At 42.9% G+C, this 16,134-nt stretch overlaps 1 protein-coding gene across 14 annotated transcripts in view; it reads left to right on the top strand.

Moving 5' to 3' along the window:
• RALGAPB (Ral GTPase activating protein non-catalytic subunit beta) overlaps positions 1-16,134 on the top strand; it is a 112,789-nt gene that overhangs the window by 64,652 nt on the left and 32,003 nt on the right. For 10 of the 14 annotated variants that reach the window (XM_043526610.1, XM_037877287.2, XM_043526607.1 and 7 more), the window contains 6 exons: positions 6,420-6,534; positions 7,327-7,477; positions 8,405-8,469; positions 8,671-8,803; positions 11,425-11,558; positions 14,274-14,456. In XM_043526610.1, coding sequence (XP_043382545.1) covers positions 6,420-6,534; positions 7,327-7,477; positions 8,405-8,469; positions 8,671-8,803; positions 11,425-11,558; positions 14,274-14,456 — 781 coding nt within the window. The remainder of the gene's footprint in view (positions 1-6,419; positions 6,535-7,326; positions 7,478-8,404; positions 8,470-8,670; positions 8,804-11,424; positions 11,559-14,273; positions 14,457-16,134) is intronic. The other 4 variants (XM_037877288.2, XM_043526608.1, XM_043526616.1 and 1 more) reach the window with 1 other exon arrangement.

Raw genomic sequence — 16,134 nt, 5'->3', positions numbered from 1 at the left:
TTGCATTTCCTTTCCTTTAACAAGGCTTGGCAGATTTGATTTTTTTAAAATATAATTTTGATGGATAATATCAATATTTATTTTAAAGCATTTTTTATTTTTAATGATTTAAGTTTTCACATTTCTGGGAAATTATGGGCGGCTCAGCCAGTAAGGGAGTCAAGCAATAATTATTTAATGACGCTATATGTTGAGATTCAAAATGTTAAAGCTTTATAAAAGTTAAAACACAAATTGCCAACATCGCATGTCTAAATATACAAAGGAAATATCTTTAAATCAACTTTAAGTTCTCAAACAGTATTTTTTGTACTTTGCCAATCTGTAAATTTCTATTAATATTGCTGGAAATATTTATTGTCTGTTTGTGTGTGCACAGTGAAATTGACATTTACCAATTAAAAATTGAATCCTTCCAAACCTAGCTTTAACTAATTATGTTGCTGGAGTTTTGACCCAATACTAGCATGTTACCTTTCCAAGGAACATCATGTTCTTGTCCCCTATCTCCCTGCTCCAGGTGTTATGGTTGGTCATTTTGATAATGCAGCATTGGAAATAAGTTGAGTTGGGTATCATTCGAAAACCCTTTCTTACCCATGGTACTGAACATGACAAACCTAGAACTATTATGTAGATATGTATTCAAGAACATGTTTAAAAATCAACGTTTAAAAAATTATTCTTTAACACAGACAAGTCAGACATGCAGTCCTCACAAAGTTGAATTGTGGCCCTCAATTGACAAGGCTGTGTTATCAGGTAGTGCTGAGAACATCATACCCAATTCATTTTTTGAATATTACCTATGACTCTAAATGGAAGGAGCACTTCAAGTTGATTTGCCATCATTGGCAAAAAAAAAAAAAAAAACGTGAATCAGTGGTACTGATTATCAGCTTGCTTTATTCTACCAAAAGAGTTGTAATGAGGCACTGGTTAAGACGTCAGCATCCAGCCAGAAATTACTTCAGTCAATCTATAATTGGTATGCACATAGTTACATAACATACATTACATAACACAATGAATTATAATCAAAATAACTGATTACAAAATCCTTGGTTTTTACTTTGGTCTTGATAATTTTCAGGCATCAATGGGGAGACAAAGAGTACTGACTTGTACAGGGGTGGGCAAACTTTTTGGCCTGAGGGCCACATTGGGGTTCCAAAACTGTATGGAGGACTGGGTAGGGAAGGCTGTGCCTCCCCAAACACCCTGGTCCCTGCCCCCTATCTGCCCCCTCAGAACCTCTCACCATCCAACCCCCTGCTCCTTGTCCCCTGACCGCCCCCTCCCGGGATCTACTGCCCCGACCCCTATCCACACCCCTACCCCCCTGTTACACCCCCTGGGACTCCTATGCCTATCCATCCCCGCCCTGTTCCCTGACCCCGACCGCTCCCCACCCAGAACCTCTACCCCATCCAACCGCTCCCTGTCCCCTGACTGCTCTCCCCCCCCCCCGGACCCCCTGCTCCTTGTCCAACCTCCCCGCCCCCTTACCATGCCGCTCAGAGCAGCATGTTTGGCAGCCGCACCGCCCAGCCAGAGCCTGCCACGCTGCCCAGCAGGAGCTCACAGCCCTGCCGCCCAGAGTGCTGGCAGCATGGCGAGCTGAGGCTGTGGGGGAGGGGCAGGGGGCTAGCCTCTCCAGCTGGGAGTTCAAGGGCTGGGCAGGATGACCTCATGGACTGGATGTGGGCCGTAGTTTGCCCACCTCTGGACTAGTAGCTGAATCTTTGAAAAATACCACGGTAGGGGAGTTGGTTAAACTCAATGCTCAGTGGCACCTTACATAGTATAAGAAGTGTGCTCATAAACTGAATTTGGTAAGGTTGGAGGGAGAGCGTACATCAAGAAAAAGTTTGAAGATTTTGGGACAACTGCCAGCTGTGGGCAAGACTCTCCTTGTATTAGGTCCCAGGGCATGCATTTCAAAAAAACACGTGCTCCTTCTGTTGTATAGAAGCACTCACCCGAACACTTGTTCATTAATATTTTGATTGAAAGCAGTCTTCAGTGATGAGATAGCTAAAGATGTCAGTTGAATGGATACTTGTGTGAAGCCTTCAAAACCCAAAGAATTATCATGAGCTCCAATAAAGAAAAGCAGATTAAAGTTGTTCTTGAATGCAAAGAATAAAGTCAGAGTGAAGGTGGCAGAACTATAACAGAGCTAACCGCAGACAGGTCATTCTTTTGCTAGTCTCCTGGTCGTGTCCAGATCTCAGTGTGAGACTTTGGGAAAGTATGAGTTCTCTGTGGTACCACAATTAATGTTAGAATCTGACAGAACAAGAGAGATGTGCCAGATGAAAAGCAAAATAATGCACATCTTGCATAGTCTTCCTAAGCTAACAACTACTGACAATGTCACCGGTACCTTATGCTAGCAGAGGCCTTTCAGTGTAGCAGTCATACATGGTATGGCTGAGGTACAAGCTCTTGACAAACCAGAAACTTAACACCTGCCAGGGTTTGGCTGAACACTTCATTATGAAGCTAGAGAGAAAACATTGGACCTATGACAAAGTCCACCTCATGTTTGCAGGGGTGTAATCAAGAAGGCCAAAGCACAATTAGAGTTGCAGCTAGCAAGGCGTGTGAATGGTAACAAGAAGGGTTTCTACAGGTATGTTCACAACAAGAATCATAGGATCATAGAATATCAGGGTTGGAAGGGACCTCAAGAGGTCATCTAGTCCAACCCCCTGCTCAAAGCAGGACCAATCCCCAATTAAATCATCCCAGCCAGGGCTTTGTCAAGCCTGACCTTAAAAACTTTTAAGGAAGGAGATTCTACGATCTCCCTAGGTAACGCATTCCAGTGCTTCGCCACCCTCCTAGTGAAAAAGTTTTTCCTAATATCCAACCTAAACCTCCCCCACTGCAACTTGAGACCATTACTCCTTGTCCTGTCCTCTTCTACCACTGAGAATAGTCTAGAACCATCCTCTCTGGAACCACCTCTCAGGTAGTTGAAAGCAGCTATCAAATCCCCCCTCATTCTTCTCTTCTGCAGACTAAACAATCCCAGTTCCCTCAGCCTCTCCTCATAAGTCATGTGTTCCAGACCCCTAATCATTTTTGTTGCCCTTCGCTGGACTCTCTCCAATTTCTCCACATCCTTCTTGTAGTGTGGGGCCCAAAACTGGACACAGTACTCCAGATGAGGCCTCACCAATGTCGAATAGAGGGGAATGATCACGTCCCTCGATCTACTCGCTATGCCCCTACTTATACATCCCAAAATGCCATTGGTCGTCTTGGCAACAAGGGCACACTGCTGACTCATATCCAGGTTCTCGTCCACTGTCACCCCTAGGTCCTTTTCCTCAGAACTGCTGCCTAGCCATTTGGTCCCTAGTCTGTAGCGGTGCATGGGGTTCTTCCGTCCTAAGTGCAGGACCCTGCACTTATCCTTATTGAACCTCATCAGATTTCTTTTGGCCCAATCCTCCAATTTGTCTAGGTCCCTCTGTATCCTATCCCTACCCTCCAGCGTATCTACCACTCCTCCTAGTTTAGTATCATCCGCAAATTTGCTGAGAGTGCAATCCACACCATCCTCCAGATCATTTATGAAGATATTGAACAAAACCGGCCCCAGGACCGACCCCTGGGGCACTCCACTTGACACCAGCTGCCAGCTAGACATGGAGTTCAGGGAAAGTGTGGGACCCTTACTGAATGGCGACCTACTGACAGATGATGTGGAAAAAGCTGAAGTACTCCATGCTTTTTTTGCCTCTGTCTTCACAGACAAGGTCAGCTCCCAGACTCCTGTACTGGGCAGCACAGTATGGAGAGGAGGTGAGCACCCCTCAGTGGTGAAAGGACAGGTTAAAGACTATTTAGAAAAGCTGGACATGCACAAGTCCATGGGACCGGATGCAGTGCATCTGAGGGTGCTGAGGGAGTTGGCTGATGTGATTGCAAAGCCATTGGCCATTATCTTTGAAAATTTGTGGCGATCGGGGAAGGTCCTGGATGATTGGAAAAAGGCAAAAATAGTGCCCATCTTTAAAAAAGGGAAGGAGGAGAATTCGAGGAACTACAGCCTCACGTCAGTCCCTGGAAAAATCAAGGAGCAGGTCCTCAAGGAATCCATTTTGAAGCAATTGTAGGAGAGGAAGGGGATCAGGAACAGTCAACATTAATTCACCACGGGCAAGTCATGCCTGACCAACCTGATTGACTTCTATGATGAGATAACTGGCTCAGTGGATATGGAGAAAGCTGTGGACGTGATATACCTCGACGTTAGCAAAGTTTTTTGATACGGTCTCCCACAGTATTCTTGCCAACAAGTTGAAGTATGATTTGGATGAATGGACTATAAGGTGGATAGAAAGCTGGCTAGATTTTCAGGCTCAAATGAGTAGTGATCAACGGCTCGATGTCTAGTTGGCAGCCGGTATCAAGCAGAGTGCCCCAGGGGTCGGTCCTGGGGCGGGTTTTGTTCAACATCTTCATTAATGATCTGGATGATGGGATGGATTGCACCCTTAGCAAGTTCATGGATGTCACTAAGCTGGGGGGACAAGTAGATGCACTGGAAGGTAGGGATAGGGTCCAGAGTGACCTAAACAAATTGGAGGATTGGGCAAAAAGAAATCAGATGAAGTTGGGGCACATGACTTATCAGGAGAGGCTGAGGGAGCTGGGCTTATTCAGTCTGCAGAAGAGAAAAGTGAGGGGGGATTTGATAGCATCCTTCAACTACTTGAAGGGGGGTTTCAGAGAGGATGGAGCTCGGCTGTTCTTAATGGTGGCAGATGACAGAACAAAGAGCAATGGTCTCAAATTGCAGTGGGGGAAGTCTAGGTTGGATATTAGGGAAAAACTAGTTCACTAGGAGGGTGGTGAAACACTGGAATGGGTTACCTAGGGAGGTGGTGGAATCTCCATCCGTAGAGGTTTTTAAAGCCTGGCTTGACAAAGCCCTGGCTAGGATGATTTAGTTGGTGTGGGTCCTGATTTGAGCAGGGGGTTGGACTAGATGACCTCCTGAGGTCTCTTCCAACCCTAATCTTCTATGATTCTATGAGAGTAAGTGGCACAGGATAAAGGGAGCACCTTTTTGCTAAAAAGGAAGTGGCATTTAATGGAAAATGGGGTGAATTTCCCTGCTGTACATATTGCTCCTAAACTACCATTCAGAAGCACAGTTATTCCCCCCCCCCCCCAAAAGGCTAAGTGCACGTTCTCAATCATGGGTTCCCTTGTTTGGGTCCAGTTTTTAGCATGTCTTTGACTTTGCCAAAGGGCTTAAACCGCTTTTAACCAAATCTCTATATTTGAAATATAGTGTATATCTGCGTATTTACTCACAGAAGTGTGTTTATTCCTTCTGGGCAGTTCAGTGTAAGAGGTTAAATGTCAAATGCCCCTATTTTTCGGTTGTATGCGCAATCACATTGGGTTTGAATGTTAGATTAGATTAGAGTGGAGGCTAAAGAGCCTTGTTCTGGCTCAACAAGGAAAGTACAGATTAAAACCATGTCACATGCTTCTTTTTTCCTTCAGTTTGATTGAAGAGGCAGTTTGTCTTGCCCTCATAAAAGGAGATCCTGTTTCTAGGTCTTAGGCAACAGATGCCATACCTTATATAGCTAACTCGTTGTGTGTGTGACTGTATGCCTATGCACAACTGGTTACCTTAGTTTAAAATATAGTGTGTGAATGGTTTAGAGGGAAATATTTGCTGCTGTATTCCTTGTCTAGCTCTTGAGTACCAAAGAGTGTACACTCAGCTGCTGGGTGGGCACCTCATAAAGTACTTATTCCTCTTAGTCCTGGTAAAACATTCTGTTGGACTAGTATGAGATGACATGCTATTGAAAATGGTAGGTGTGAAATGGTGGTGAGACTGGAAGGGCTTAATGCATGGGTTTCAAACTGCATCTTAAAAACCAGTCATGGAAGCATGTGTGTTCTTGTTTGGGGTAGATAAGCTTCATTTGAACTCACTGAAAATGAAATCATGACACTTACCATGGTTCTGTGGAGCTTATTAGCTGATTACTGCATTGTATATCAAGCTGTTGGACTGTTTCATGTTGCAGTTGGAGGATTTGCCTTGAGGGTCTTTCTGTCTCTAAAGCTTGAATTCTTAAAGCCTAGCACTAAAATGAAGAATCTAAAGTCCTAGGTTGTTATCTGTAGCTCTGGCTTCAGCATACACCTTTCTGTTAAAAAGAAAATCACTCATGACATACATGAATTCAAAGTCCGATCATTGATAACACAAAGTAAGGCTTCTAAGCCCAAAGTGAAACAGCTACCATATTATACTGTGTGCTCTTTGTTAGGGTTTTTGTGCCTCTAAATTTAATCAGTATGGAATTAAATTTAATTCCAAACTCCTGTGAAAAGTTGATTACCTTTCTAATGCTTTTTCTTATTGGCAGAGAGCTCTCAAAGTTTAAAACCTACGTAAACCCTACAGAGCTGAGAAGATCCTCTATCAATATTTTGCTGTCATTGTTGCCTCTCCCTCATCATTTTGGGACCATAAAATCTGAGGTAATGAATTAACGTGATTGTTTTCTGTGAGATTATTTTATATATTTTGTAAGCATTTTTCAGAAATAATCCGTGTTCATGTTACACGTGAAGTTGCAGAGCTGACTCAGTGGTCCTGCGGTTTGTCCTCTGCACAAAAGGGTACAGGTTTGGTCTTTCTTCCAGATTGTTAGGGCTGTTGAAGCAGCAAGCTCAGCTCTTCAGGGGCTGTAGGGGAATTGAAAGCAGATGGCACACCTTGCTTTCCAGCATTCCGTCTGGCTAATATAAGAACAGCCTTCATAGGGGTTCCCAAGAGATGTCCCTCCATCCTCAGAGTAAGAAATTATGGCAATGGGGGATGTACTTGTGGAGAGAGGGAAGAAATGTGTAGGTTAGGATATTACTGTGCTCAAGTGTGATGTCAAGCTAGTTTAGTTTAATGATATTCAAAGTCTGAATATCTTAGAAATCCACAAGGTTCCTCCATCCTCCGAGGAAAGAGAGAATTGGGTTATGTTTGACTTACTCTGCTTTCTTTGTTATGCTGCAATTATACCAAGCCCAATTTTACTGTCTAGTTAACTGCTCCATTTAGCACTGACTTTCTTGTATCCAGCTCTTCACTTACAGAGGAAATACTATGGCACATTACAGATGTTGGTAATGCTGCAGAGAGTCAAATACTTTCATTTTGGATTAGTTAAATTACTTAATTTGTAAAAGTAATCAAATAACAGATGCAAGTGCTCTGAGATGATCAAATCCATGTCTATGCTAATTGATATTAAAGGAAATGTATTCTTTCTTCAGGTTGTCCTGGAAGGAAAATTCAGCAATGATGACAGCTCATCATCATATGATAAACCAGTAACCTTCCTATCCTTGAAGTTGAGGCTTGTGAATATACTAATAGGAGCTTTGCAAACTGAAACAGACCCCAACAACACTCAAATGATACTAGGTTATTTGAATGTATTTATTTTTTTGTTTTTGTTTTATGCTGGATTATAAGAAAAATCCTGAACTCTAGGATTTGAGTTCTCAATACCATAGAGCAGAATACTGTGCAAACTACCAGGGATCGTGTAGGACTTAAATAATTGTGTGCCGCTATGCAAGTGGAAAGAGACAAAGTTCTAGCCTTAAATTCTTTTGCTTAAGAAATCACTTACATTGCACTTTTCACCGTGAAAGCATTCCGATAGACAACTAAAATTGTCCCAGTGATGTTTAGTATTATCCCCATTCTACAGATGGGGAATCATAGATACTGTGTCCGCACAGCCAGCTCATTGGGTCTGCTGAACAAGTAGTTGTGTTTATCTGTCACTAGGACTGTTGTAGCCCCTAGAGGACAGAGTCAAGATCAGGACCCATTGAACTAGGTGCTGTACATACACATAGTAAAAGACCATCCCTGCCCAGCTCCTTTTAAATCAGTGTCTGGTGCCTTGTCCTTGTAAAGGTTTCATAGTGTGTGCAGCTCATAAAAAATCCCATCTCCATACTTTCTGTGCGTGCAGAATAGACTGCTTTTTCGGAGTTGAGTTCAGGGAGTTTTTAATTAAAAAAGAGTTAAGATTTAAAAACAAAAAAGCTTTATTAAAAGACAAAGGCCTTTCTGAGTTGAGAGGAGCATAAAGAACCTCTCTGTCAATCCAAGTGAATTTAAAATAATTTACAGCAAAATCTGAGCTAGTCTATCACCCTCTGTGTTGAATTTCAGAGTCTGAAGCAAATTCTTGTGGCTATCATAAACCCTTAAACAGATCTTTTATAAAAGTGAGCACTGACACATTTTTGTAGATTTTAGCAGCGCACACACTGTTTGTTTTTCACACATTTGAACTGTAAGCAGTTCACCTCTTATTGTGTTTTAATGTTGCAGGAGCAATGTTAAATATTGTTCAAGACTCAGCACTTTTAGAAGCCATTGGCTGTCAGATGGAAATGGTGAGTTTTTTGTGGAAAGCTGAACTTTTTTAGTGTATTGTAATTACTGTATTATACATACTTTTCCAAGATATCTAAGCTGATTCCATTAGGTTTCGCCTTTTTATTCTTCTAAGTACATCTTCTAAGAGTGTTTTTCAATTATGCAGAACGCTAACCTATACAGTCTTCTCCCTCATTCATGCTGATTTCAATCTACAGAATGGTGGCGAAAATAACCTTTTGAAAAACCACCGTCGCACTAACAGTGGCATTAGTACAGCAAGCGGAGGAAGCACAGAACCCACAACTCCAGATAGTGAGAGACCAGCACAAGCACTTCTAAGAGATTACGGTAAGGAGTTAAATCTTTTTTTTTTTTTTTTTTTTTTAATTGCCATAATATCCCAATTTTACAAAACTCCTTTCCAGGTTGTGTTTGACTTAATGAGATCTTTAGATATATGAACCTTCATGGATATTTTCAGCCAGAGGTGATGGATATGGTGGGTAGCCCTTTGGATCTGGTGTTAACTGCTAAATTTTGCTCCTATATGTATTTATCTATTAGCGTTCAGTCCTGTTATAAGTGTTTTGTTAGTAATCTTATAATAGTAAAATGAGCTTGAAAGCTTATAAAAAATGGGAAAAGTTAATAAATTGCTTATCTTTGTAATGTATGTTTTCGATCCTCTTACGATTTGCAGCTGATACTGGGGCAGATCCTCAGGTAGTGTAAATTGTCATAGTTCCATTGATTTTGGTGTAGGTGTGACAGTTTACGCAAGTTGATGATCTGCCCTTCTTAAATCATAGTTAAAAGGATTCTGTTTTGAAAATTAATTATGTTCCTATAAAACAGGACATCAGCTACACAGACCACTTGATATAATATGTTAAAATTTTGTTTTGCTTTAATTTGATGTAGTTTGGAGTTTGTTTGACCTTACAATAAAATCCACCCTGTACTAAATCTGTGTATGCAGTGATCCAGCTGAGTTGAGTGAAAGTGTGGATTCCCATTTGTCGGTCTTTCATTAAATCACTAATGTTAACCAGATATATCTGAGAACAGACCACCTTAGTACGGTGTCTACTGAAGATGTACATTCTAGGGGCCAGGTCCTACACCACTGAAGATGAGTTTTGCCATTGACTTCAATGGCAGGGGAAGTCAATGTATGCTCTAAGTTTCATGTCAGCTGTTGAATTGTATCTGTGCAAGATTTCAGTTTGTCTGGAAATGGCTTAATTGGTATCTGAATGCTGCTTTTTCAGCACACGGGTTTGTTTTTAATATGCATGTTTTAATTGGTATGAGTTTGCACTGAGACAAGTGCTTTTGGCATGTCTTATGCAAAGTATCTGTTTGTAGGGTTCATAGTGACCTTTTTTCTATGCATCAGTTACTGAATTCTGTAACTATGATACAGTCTAAAGACTGACTTCCATAATGTTTTGGCCAAAGACGTTTTAGCACTATTAACATTCATTTTATTGGGTTCTTGTACCCTATACAGACAAAATATAGTGTTCAAAATAGAAACATAATTTGGGAAGTTCATAAAAGCAGTTTTTTGTTTTTTTTTTAATTTTCATCTGGAGCCTCTAAGGAAAGTTCAAAAGAATCAGGATGGTCCGTTTTCAAATTTTAACTATAGCTGATACTTGAGTTCTGTTACTAGTGTTCCAAAGAGTGTCTTACTAAGAATTGCTGTGGTTTTTTTAAATGTGTGATACGTATTCTTAATGAAGATTCCTTTTTTCCATCATAATTCTCCTGTCCCTCTTAGTCACAGGCACCTGCTTCCTCTGGGCCCCAGGGATGCTCAAACCCCGCTCCACCCCAGGCCCTGCCCCTACCCCCATCCCATCCCTCTCCCAAGCTCCAACCCCTGCCCTGCCTCTTCCTGCCCCTGCTCCACCCCCACCCCGCCTCTTCCTGCCCAGTTCTGCCCCCTCCCCTGAGCGCGCCCCATTCCCACTCCTCCCTCTCCCCCCGGCACCTCCTGCACACTGCGGAACAGCTGATCACGGTGTCGGGGGGGGGGCACTGTGAGAGAGGGGGAGGAGTTGATCGGTGGCTGCCGATGGACTGGGGGCGCGGAGGGGGAGGGGGGGAAGAAGGGGGGAGTTGGCTGCCGGTGGGTGCTAAGCATCCACTAACTTTTTTTTTCTGTGGGTGCTCCAGTTCCTTTCTCCAGTCCATTTCTGAAATCAGTTCCCCCCCCCCCCCCACTCCAGATTTAAAAAATTCAACCTAAATGACCCTCAAATATGAAATTATAAAGACGGCAGATACTGAAAACATGCCATTTAATTTCAAGCCTGGGGTGCAGGAAAATCAAATGTCTGGAAAGAATTGTAGTGCCGTTGCATCTTTTTTCCCAGGATTAATTCTCTCTGTGCCTGGAGCTAATCTCCGTGAAATGCTGTAGCAATTTTCAGCGTATGTATTTTAAGTCGAACGCTGTATAATATTTGTACATCACATTAATGTCTGAATTAGTTGAAGTTATGGGTACTCAAACTATGAACTCTTACAGAAACCTAAACGCTATAGCGAAAAGTGTCTGTATAAAGTAAACCTGCTGTTAGCCGTTCCACTGTTCCACACTGTTAAACGCAGTAGCTAGTATTATGCAGCATGCAGCAGCCACCTAAAATGTGTTTTCAGATGAATTAGTCTAATGACATTCAACTGGCAAATCCAATAAAATATGCATACAGAGAGTCTGCTTTGAGAGTAGAGGCTAGTCTGATTTTAGATATATAACATGCTGGAGTTATAAACCAATTAATTAATTAATCCATGTGAAATTCACTAAATTGCTAGCTTCTGAGGTGTATGTAATTTTGTTTTCTGTGCTTATTGTGGTTGCTTTGGCCTGTGCCTGATGAATTGCTTTGCTTATTGTTACTAATGCTTAGTTATTTTCCCTCCCTGTGGGATGTGGTATTGGGATTATATCCTAGCTCTTAATACAGATACAGCAGCTGGACTACTGATTCGCAGTATTCACCTGGTAACACAAAGACTCAACTCACAGTGGAGACAGGACATGAGTATCTCACTAGCTGCATTAGAGCTTCTTTCTGGATTGGCAAAGGTGAGAGCTGAAGTTTCACTTGTTTTGGTTTTAAATAATTCAGAGATTATATCTAGCCACAAGATGTCCTGTACAAAGAAACAATGGTTCTGCTGATTGAAATGTGAAGCATGTCTTGCTTCTATTCCTGGAATGATTTCCTGGGCTAGATAATTGTATAACACATTCAGGTTTTAATGAGAAATCCTTGGTTTAAAAGGCTACCACCCCAGTTCCAGAGCAGTTCACTGCCTTGGAAAATCTACCGGGGCAATGAGCCCATTTAAAAATTCTTTCTGTAAAGGCCACACCTTGCTTTTCCTCTTCCATTCTGCCCAGGAGACAGTCACTCTTGTAAACTGAAAACATACAGATTATATTTTTAATAAGGAAATAGTATCTTTCTTTTTGAAACTTGTATTTCTGCTCCTCAGTCTGAAGCTAATGAGCTTGCTGCTCCTCCCCTCTTCCCAGTTGAGTAGTTGGATCAATCCACTTGCCAGGATTTTGGCATTCCCTGCAGCAGTCCAGACCCTGAGCAGATTTCCCCCCCACTGTATTCCCCTTTTATTGTAACTTACCATTCCCGGTACCCCCAAAAAACTTCCAGCTGTCTGTCAAACCATCTTTTTTTATACCTACCTTTGGGCAATTGTCACTTACCCCTTTGAACCTAATTTAAAGCCCTCCTCACTAGGTTGTCTAATCAGTGTGCGAAGATGCCCTTCCCCTTCTTGGGCAGGTGGACCCCATCTTTCCCAGCCGTCCTCCGTCCTGGAGCACCATCCCATGGTCAAGGAAGTCAAAGCTATCCTGTCAATGCCATCTGTGCAGGCACGTGTTCATCTCCAGAATGTATCTGTCCCTGCCTGGGCCCTTACCCTTAACTGTGATAATGGATGAGAATACCACCTACACGTGTGACTCCTTCATGCTGCCTCCATGAGCCCTGTAGTCACTACAGACCTGCTCAGTGTTACATCTGACATTATTATTATTATTAGTGCCCACTAATAAGAGAGCAGTACAGAGACCGATGAGCCTTGGCAATCTTTCTGTAACATCTTGGATGCAGGCTCTAGGCAGGCAGCAACTTCCTGGGATGACTGGTCAGGTCAGTAGATAGATGCCTCCGTCCCCTTCCGAAGGGCGGGTGGGGGAGATCCCCAGCACCCTAAGTTGCCTCGTCTTAGGGGAGGTGACCCTGAATCTCCCAGCTTCAGGGGAGATGGGGTCTCTTCCTCAGCCATGAGTCTGATCATCTCCTTCTGTTACCAGTACAGCATACTGGTTCTTGACCTTGATGGACTGGGTGAGGGTGGAGCACTATCTACTGCCTGAGGCCTCCTCCCCACAGAGCAGCCATTCTCCTTACTGTTCTGGTGCCGCTGTCGCCTTCTGTGGTCAGCTAGTGACCTCCATCGAGATGTCCCCATGTACATAATGTCAATGAAGTCCTTGCATAATAAATGACAATAAGCTCTTTGGCTAGGATCTGCCCCAACTTGTTCTTGGACAGCACTAAAACTGTTTAGTACTCAGTAAATAAATTAAAAATCCCAGCCTCTGTGAGAATCTAAATTCACCATGGGAATAACTGTCAGAGTGCCATTGGGAAGTCTGTTGTAATCACTAGAGAGGATTTCGCCTGAGAACAGCCTTCAGAATAGTTGGAGAATTGGGAGGCACCAGACTTACCCCCTTCAACCTGCTTGTCATTGAGACAGTTTCTAACGGCGGCCCCACTCTGTGGCATCCAGCTCTGGGGTGGAGGAAAGGCTGCCTGTCTGGGTTCAGAGCCGTGTCCCCTCCACCAGAGGCATGATGTAGATGTATACACTAGCAGGCAAAGTACTGTCTGAGGCCAGGAATTCTAGCTCCTTGCTCTAGGCACCGGGGTCTGCCTTGTTACATGTTCTAAGGTGTGGCTAAATTACAGGGAGTAGGGGAATCCAAGAGGGCTGATTTGGCTAAAGCAATCCAATTTGGGAGGAGGGAAGAAAGGAGGACAGTTCTTCATCTTTAACTCTTTATCAAGCCAACCTTTGCCCCCCAGTTTATGGTACTGTTCACTAGCTTCTAAGATCTTGGGCTCTGGCTCCATGGTGGTCCTTCCAGGCCAGAAGTTCCTTCCCATTTATATGTTGGGGAGTTTCCCACTAATTAGTCAGAGAGGGGCCTGGCAGAAGAAGCAAAGTAATTACTGCTGAAAGGATCTGCTCCACCAACTGCTTTCCTTTCACTTCCTCTTTTCCTGGGAGAAAGCTGCAATGTTAAATGAAGGCTGAGAGCAGAGAGTTCCATTGTTGGAGTGAAGTCACACAAAAGAGAAAGTTGTCTGGGTTTTGGCATCCCTAACCTCTGACAAGTGGATAGGTCCAATTACCTGCAAGAGAGAGCTGACAACCTGTTAGTTCCAAAATAAGGAAGCTAAGCAGAAATCCAACTTGCTGCAAGTCCCCTAGTGGTGTCCTCTGTTCTTTAGTTGCAAACCAGTACATTCTGTGGTAGGATTCTTGCACGATCTCTTCACTGTAACTTTTGTGTTCCATTGCATATCAGCATTATATTAAACCTGTCTTACTTACAGTGTTTTCATGTATGTCAGAGAGCAGCGCTGAAATGTTTCTTTGTATTTCTTAGCATTTAGAAGCACTAAAACAAGTTCTGTCTTCTCTGAAAGAGTTCCTGAAGCAATTCTCAGCTGACAGGGTCTCCACTGCTTGCTTTACTTAGGTGAAGGTGATTGTTGATTCAGCTGACAGCAAGCGAGCTGTTAGTTCAGTGTGCAGTTACATTGTGTACCAATGCAGCCGTCCAGCTCCACTCCACTCTAGAGATCTGCACTCCATGATTGTTGCAGCATTTCAGTGCCTCTGCGTCTGGCTCACTGAACACCCGGACATGATGGATGAGAAGGTGAGAGAATCTGTGCTGTTCCTGTTTAATGGAGGGAAGATTACAGGTAAATTAAATTCTTGCTGTTTTGTGTTAGAAGGCTTGCACACCTAAACCACCTGTTCTTGGGTACTTTTTCATGTGTATATTTCCAGGTTTAAAGAAATGCAGTCCGCTTGAAATCCTACAAACATAAACTAACTTCTGGCTGACTCTATGTAGCGTTGCTAGAGGTGAGAAGGCATGGAGAGTGGGGTGAGGGGTAGGAGAACAGGGTGAAATGCATTGGTGGTGGAGAAGGTATGGGGGATTGCGGTAAATGGAGCCATCTACGGGACCTATGAAAATGGAGTTAGGATGGGGGGATATGGATTTGGAATTGTAGGGGCTTAAAGGGGTGTCATGGAGCTGTGTTCCCTGGTCTCAGAATGGGTGGGGGCTGTGGGAGGCTGAAAGCAAATTCAGGAGGTAAGAGGGCATAGATATATAAGGGGGAAACAGGGTACCTGGGGAGGGCATGAAGAGGGGACTTGAAGGCAGAGATCTGTTTGAACAGGACTCCTCTCTGTCAGGCCTTATCGACAAACTGACTTAAACTTTTGGCACTCATTGAAAAGACAGGGAAATTCCCCAAGAGAAAGTGAGTTTGAAAAGAGTTAAGTTGACTAACCCACACAAACCACTCACTTTCTTTACAAAAATCTATGCCTAAAAACAATCTTCGCAAGTGTCCAAAAATGAAAAAGTGAGGGCTCTAGCTAGTTCCCCACTGCCCTACAATCCTTCATTACTCACTCTCATTTGCCTAGCCTGGAAGATTGATAACTTGAGAACTAGTAAAATAATGATGTGATGAGTCATGAAATGGAGGTCCAATAATTGAGAGGAGAAAGGGATTTTTAGTCAGATTGCTTAAAACTATTTTATGCAGTGTAGTGGGAGCCAAGTTGGTCCCAGGTTATTAGAGAGGCAAGGTGGATGAGGTAATATCAATAGAAGATATTACTTCACCAACCTTGTCTCTCTTTGGTTTGTCTGTTAACTCCCATTTAACTTCTGTGCCTAACATTTTAGCTAAAGGAAGCCTTTCTTAAAGATCTAGGATTCTTAACCCTTCAGTAAGATGTGGGAGCTCACAGTAAACAAGCTCTGAGACCCACAACAAATTCTCCAGCAAAACTGAAAGGAGAGCAGACTTTCCATAAAATTTCTGAGATAAAATAAGCAGGAGGAAAAAACCACCACTTCCTGCCATACTCATCATAAAGAAACAAAAAAGAGAACATGTACCCAGTTTTAAAAAAATTCCTTTGGTCACCTTCAGCAATGTTCTGTAAACAGTGTTTTGTTTGGGAATCATGTTCTTAGGTGGTGGTTAGCAAAAGTAGGTTTAAATAGAGGTGTAGGGTTTTCTTCGAGGGGCAGGTTCTCAGATGGTGTTACTCTGTTTACTTCAGTGGAGATGTACTGACCTACCTCAGCTGAGGAGCTCACCCGTTACTGTGACAGTGCTCCTTATATTTTGGTGTTTTAAATCACTGTCTCTGCGTCTGCATATTTTGAATATTCTGAGCCAATTTTTAATGTGCACCCACGAACAATTATTCCCTTTGTATCCACAGATAGGCCAGGTGTGTGCACAAATACATACAATGCCAATGCTCCACAATCTCAAGGCAGCAACATGAAGATATGTATT

Source organism: Chelonia mydas, chromosome 13 (assembly GCF_015237465.2).
Source record: "Chelonia mydas isolate rCheMyd1 chromosome 13, rCheMyd1.pri.v2, whole genome shotgun sequence".
Lineage (NCBI taxonomy): Eukaryota > Metazoa > Chordata > Testudines > Cheloniidae > Chelonia > Chelonia mydas.
The sequence above is the reverse complement of the archived record's forward strand: the minus strand, read 5'-3'. Positions and strand labels throughout refer to the sequence as shown.